The sequence below is a fragment of the Melampsora larici-populina genome, assembly GCF_000204055.1.
Source record: "Melampsora larici-populina 98AG31 unplaced genomic scaffold MELLAscaffold_14, whole genome shotgun sequence".
Classification (NCBI taxonomy): Eukaryota; Fungi; Basidiomycota; class Pucciniomycetes; order Pucciniales; family Melampsoraceae; genus Melampsora; species Melampsora laricis-populina.
The window spans coordinates 1,005,667-1,011,666 of NW_006768778.1; the positions used below are offsets into that span (position 1 = coordinate 1,005,667).

The 6,000-nt window shown below is 41.2% G+C and overlaps 3 protein-coding genes across 3 annotated transcripts; 1 reads left to right on the forward strand and 2 right to left on the reverse strand.

The window, feature by feature from the left end:
• Nucleotides 1-1,287: 1,287 nt before the first annotated feature.
• On the forward strand, nt 1,288-2,633 carry MELLADRAFT_35329 (uncharacterized protein; the record flags this gene model as incomplete). The annotated part of the gene is made up of 4 exons (XM_007408909.1): nt 1,288-1,441; nt 1,531-1,745; nt 1,833-2,412; nt 2,482-2,633. The coding sequence occupies 4 exons, from the start codon at nt 1,288-1,290 to the stop codon at nt 2,631-2,633; spliced, it is 1,101 nt and encodes a 366-aa protein (XP_007408971.1).
• A 597-nt stretch (nt 2,634-3,230) lies between these two features.
• MELLADRAFT_124337 (uncharacterized protein) lies at nt 3,231-3,768 on the reverse strand (the record flags this gene model as incomplete). The annotated part of the gene is made up of 2 exons (XM_007409026.1): nt 3,231-3,262; nt 3,336-3,768. 2 exons carry the CDS (start codon nt 3,766-3,768, stop codon nt 3,231-3,233), a joined length of 465 nt encoding a protein of 154 aa, XP_007409088.1.
• A 962-nt stretch (nt 3,769-4,730) lies between these two features.
• MELLADRAFT_62427 (uncharacterized protein) lies at nt 4,731-6,000 on the reverse strand (the record flags this gene model as incomplete). The annotated part of the gene is made up of 3 exons (XM_007409025.1): nt 4,731-5,639; nt 5,664-5,789; nt 5,890-6,000. The coding sequence occupies 3 exons, from the start codon at nt 5,998-6,000 to the stop codon at nt 4,731-4,733; spliced, it is 1,146 nt and encodes a 381-aa protein (XP_007409087.1).

The window sequence follows — 6,000 nt, forward strand, 5'->3', positions numbered from 1 at the left end:
GAACTTGAAAGGTGTATGAGTAGCGAAGAGCGTACAGAAATTGTGAATATGAGAATTTTCACAATTTCTCGCTCTCCTCATGTGGTGCCGGGTATTTCCCGGCCCTGCTTTCCCGGGCCCATACACCGCGACCTTTGTCTCGATGGAACTCACAGGTGACGTCGTGCCTTTGGCCACCTGTGTCAATTGTAACACCATTCGAATAGTTTACCAAGCAAGTCTTGAAATATTTTCTAGTTACATGACATCTACTCCAGAGAGATGCACCTCGCATATAATCCCAGACTCAGATACATGAAAATCACTTGGTATAAACATCAGTGGTGTAATGCGTCACAGAGGTATGGATGTCAGGATTAGTTTCCTGCATAAGAAATTTCATTCAGGTCAAAGTTGAAATTCAACTTGGGCATCTCAGCACCCATCACAGCGTTTGTTGATCTAAATAAGTGCTCATGGACTATGGACTGCCACTATTGTTATGGTGGCTAGGGGCAAGAATCCCGAAGCCACAGCCCAGTCCCAGTCCATTGTATCTTATCAGGTATCAATAGTAATTATTTGCCTTTTTTGTTTTTAACACTTTGTATCTATACAGAAGGTTTCTCATTCTCGACTTCTTTGCTTTGAGAGCTCCAAAGAGCGCTACTCGTAGAAAATTGAACCTAAGAAGACTATCCCTCAATGAAAATTCAAAAAGAAATGATTCACGCTGTCCTATGAATAGTTGAGTGGGGAAGAAAATATTTTGGAATGAGGATCCTATCGAGATGCAGTAGGATCATTACTCAAGGCAGTCATTTTATAAAACGCTGTGATTGAACATAGAGGAATCGATCTGAAACATCCTATCATGCAAACTGTAAAGACACTCCAAGACAAATACCGACGCATCGCGTGTCTTCCGGCTTCAACTCCATCTCGTGTCAGTAAGACTCAAGGGCGATTTTGAAATGTGATGAGGATGTGACGTTTGTACTTGTAAATCATGAGAAGTTGATGAAACGATGAGATTGATCATCTTTTGTAAGTATAAAACACGATGGGGTCTCTTTCCCATTTCAAATTATTCGATGCTTAACGTCGGTCCCAAATCCCGGATCTTTTGCTTGGTCACCTCAGCCAGTTCGATGTATGTCGTTTTCATACCTCGCTCCTTCGCCAAGTTTGAACTAGCATAAGCATAGCATAGCATAGCGTATATAAGCTGTCTGTTCATCCTATAAACGAAGTGTTCCGTACTTTGTTTTGTTATAATATTACCGAGAACTGTCAACGACCTCAAAAATGACCATCCTCGCCTCTCAACTTTCTCCATTTCCTCTCTCTGAAAACCACGTAACCAACGCCCACGACATCGATTCTGGAAATGATGAGAGACCAATAATAAGCAAAGAGTATTATCTTTTTGGCCATCCTATCTCACATTCAGCTTCACCTCGTAAGGCAGCTTCTATCTTAAAAAAAACTCATCCATTCATCCTTGGTGCTAGGGCTTCATACTCACCAAAACCACATCGCACAAACCAGATTTTCATAATTTGATTTGGTCCAAGCTTTATCCAGACCGGCGTTATTCTCTATGTGATACTGCTAATCTTACCCACGAACAAATTGCGAAGAAGATCAATTCTGATCCAAAATTTGATGGTGCTGCAATTACCATGCCTTTGAAGTCGATGGTGATGAAGATTCCAGGTGTGATCGATAGGCTCACTCCTTCCGCTTTGGCTACTGGAGCAGTGGTTCGTTGCGTTTTTTTTCTTTTCCATCATCAATTTGTGGTTTTTGTTCACCACTTCTTTCTATAAGCATGCTGACCTCGGTTCAAGAATACCATTGTTACTGAATCCAAAACCGGATCTCGGGTCGGTACCAATACCGATACCGAGGGTATTCGACGTGCACTCCTCAGTCAACTTCCGTCTTCAAAGATCGATGCCTTTGAAGCCAATACCTATGCTGGATTTGTGATTGGATCAGGTGCTACGACTCGATCCGCAGTATATGCCCTCTCATGTCTCAACCTTTCGCCTATTTATTTAATTAATCGAGATCATGAAGAAACTCTGGGAGTGATGGGGCAATTTCCTCACTTAGATTTGAGAGCGATTTTAGACGAAGAAGATTTCGAAGCTGAATGTACTGGTCGATTTTCTAAACCGATTCCCATTGGAGTTGGATGCATTCCTGCTCTTGAACCGGTTACGGATCAAGAGAAGATGGTCTATCAACTCGCACGTGCAATCTTTTCTATTCCTTATGTTCCAGAGGCCAAAGAGACAGATGATGAGTTTATCAAGGCACCTACAAGACCTTTATTTTTGGAAATGGCCTACAAGCCTCGTCAAACTCCTATGTTGATTAATGCACAAGCATCAGGTTGGGCAACTATCGAAGGTATTCAAGCCAGTGAGTCATTCATTTAGATCTTACGTGTATCTTCAGCTTAATTGACTTGGATTTTGAACAAAAATTAAGTGATTGAACAAGGACTATCTCAAAGTAGGATGTGGATTACTGGAAATGCAGAAGCGGTGACGAATTTTGACAAAAATAGCGGCAACAGAATTATTCCTGAGGAAATTGAACTTGAAGCTAGAAATTTTGTAGAAGGGCTTGGTGATTTGTGAGGTTATCTTGGGGGGATAATTTCTTGTTCGCTATCATACATTATTCTACATATCTTACCGATGCTTTCCTTACATTGCATCTTACACATATTAGGATCGCGTAAAAACTCAAGTTTCATTGAACTCATGCATGACGTGTGCTTCCTGGAGGTAGTTGATAATCAACTCGGGGAAATGTTTCACTCGACTAACACACTGATCATCATACAGTACATATCCTTGATCTCGATGATCAGCAATCTATTGGGGTTTCAAGGATTGCGAAAGAAATCCAAAGCTTGTTATTCTAACTTCATGGTGGAAAAATCTAAATTACAAGAAAGAATATGAATAAAACCATTCATGAATAATGAGCCCCAAATTAATATACATTTTTCAGTAGGTGAGGGATTAAGCTACGGGGAATAAATTGGTAACTAGTTCAAAAGAGAGTGTACTAAAAATCATTCAAAATGAGGCGCCCAAAACCCAAGATCGAAAGAAACCTGAATAGGATGTTCCGGGTAAGAAAAGTTAGATGATGAGAATTGAATGTTTGAATGAAGGATACGGAAAAGACTTACATACTTGAGTTCAAAACAAAGACACCAACATAGATCAAATATTCATTTTGCGCGACGTGCAAGAGCCTGTGGGACCGTGAGGAAAAGTCAGATTCGTCGATAGAAGATGAATGAGAGAGAGATGAAGAAAAATAGATACATACCACTCGGTGAACGAGATCCGCTAAAGAACCGGGCTCAAAACTCGAAGCACATAATGGTTTTTTTCGGCGCCTGGGACGTGATTGAGGATAAGCAGTCAGAAAGTTTTGATTTTGTTCTTTAACTGATGGAGGTAAGTTGGTAATATGATCTTGAGTAGTAGGAGTGATGATAATACTTGGAGGGGATACGTTTGAAGGGGATGATGATTTGGTTTTCTTTTGGATCATAAAGTACTTGACAGTTAGCCAGATGAGAATGGGGAATGAAGATATGAGGAAGAGAGTCAAGAGGAGTAAGTTCAGAAGTGGAAGGACTAATTGTAAGGATTTTGGAACGCGTGAACGGTTGATCGTGTAGAGAACAAGAGCAGGCCCTACATAAAGCAAGGAGAATTGGTTGAAAATGATAATCAAGCAATCCGGGACCATAGTTGAGAGAAGGAAAGGTGACTGCTTAGGATATGAAGAAATGAGATAGATGTGAGGTAATGGTATTGGTGTTGATGATAGTAAAGAAGGTGTCTGAGTGAATTCTCAATCTGATTTTCATGTGTCTCTCTGGTGCTGATCACTTGCTGAGGATTCTCAGCTTGTAAAAAATGTCATGAATCAGCATCTTTCATTTCTTTTACAGAATTGTAACAAAAAGCATTTCAAGAATGCTGTTGATGATCGCGAAATAAGGGGGTAAAGGATGTTTGCTCAGTGTCATAAAAAGGAATGCTTGTCGGAAGCTCAGCATTTCTATTACATGAAAAACACGTTCTCGAGAGGTTAGATTTTGACTGTTGAGCGACTATTCCGGTGCTGTATGATAGCATCAGTTGTCTTGAGCAAAAAAGCAAGAACGGTAAGTGTTGATACGGAGGTTGTAGTACATAATTGGAACTTTTCGCAGTTGTTTTTTATGAGCACAAATGTATTTATGTTGAAGCATACTTGGTTGGCTGCAACTATGTTTTTGCGTGTTTAGATCTGATTGGATTGAATTGAGTGTCGCCCAGATACTGACATCAATGGAACTTCCACTTAATCATTTCAAACTACAACACAAAACTGGACTCCAAAAAGAACAAATACATGAGAGCTATCATTGATAATCCTACGATAAGGAAAAGCTAATGCTTCTAGAATAAAAGACTTCGAACTGAAGGATATGCAAAAAAACAAGGAAATGTAGAGGAAATAATATAATTGAAGACAGCAAGATCCAAGACATTAAAGAAAAAAATGCAAGAGGAAAAGATAATATACATACCAACTACGATGCAAGGATACAAATAGATTACTGATGGTTCATCATTACAATCACTAAAACACAAATTTAAAACCTTCTTCTCCACAATAATCCGAATCAAGCAGTTGTTTGCATGTATCAACCAAGATCTGAATCATTCCAACGACGAGTTTGATAGATAGCCAGTTATGTCGGTCATAAAGGTAGACACTGAAGAGTTGGCCGATCTTCTTGACAACGTTCGGTACACAATCCGCAAAGGCTCAGTTCTGGTCGGCAACAATACCGGCTCCGATTCCGCGTCTTCAAGGACGTATTGATCCATTGGTCCACCACCAGGACATAATTGTTCGAGGTAGTTGCTTAGCTCATCGTCCGACTCTGAGGCTGTACATGTACTTCCGATTGATGCAGATTTATTGCTCTTAGGTGACATGATTGATTGTAGAAGTTTGGAAGACAAAGGTTGGGTAGTTGGAATAGGACCTCGTCGACGTAAGAACTGGCGTACAGGAGAGACGTTCATTTTCAGCGCTCGGGAAGCAGGATTCTCTGGAGTAACTGGAATCTCTTCAGTTGATGGCGCAGTGTAGGATTTTTGTGAATACACCGAACTCGGGGAGCTGGAGCGAGAAGGTAGTTGTTGGACCAATGGCTCAGTCTTTGGAAAGCAGCCATCCGCTTCAGGAGTAGTGATTGATGTTGTACACTCCGGGGTATCTTCTACGGGATTTATAACAAACTCAGGTGTAAATGGCCCCGATTTATGTGAACGTAGTAGGCCTGGATGAACCACCGGAGAGGCAGTAGAGAGTGTCGGCAGATGTAGCTCAGCGGGAGAATTGATGATTGACGCCAAACAAAGGTGAATAGGAGAGTCAAGTAGCCCCTCACGCTCCAGCGCCTTATTGAGTGTAGTGGAGCTATCCATTTCAGAGACCTCTTCGGGTGATTGATTGGGTGCTTGAACGTCCGTGCATTTGACCAAGCTTTGAGGCTGATGATAGAAAGATGGCACAGAGTACAAACCAATGTGGGATAAGTGGGATAGTCCTCCCAAGATCTGAAGGAACGTTATAAAACTGACCTCGAGAAACATTATCGAATTGCGCATCATGCCGTCGAATAACGTGCTCGCAGCTAACCGGTGAGATATAGATGGTAGAGTTAACACCGGCAATGGCGTCGGCGAGACTGCTCGAAGCAATGTCATCTGAAAGATAGAAGTATTAAGCAAAGTGATACAATCAAGTTAGCAAGTCAAATGACAATTACGGGGCCCATATCAGAAGACATCAAAGATCTACACTCACGTCGCCGTTCATCAAGTTTGATAATCCAATACTTGATTTTGGATACTTGAGTCTACCGAGCGCAGAGCGAACGCGAGCACCCAACTTCTTTTTAGATTCACGAAAACGCAT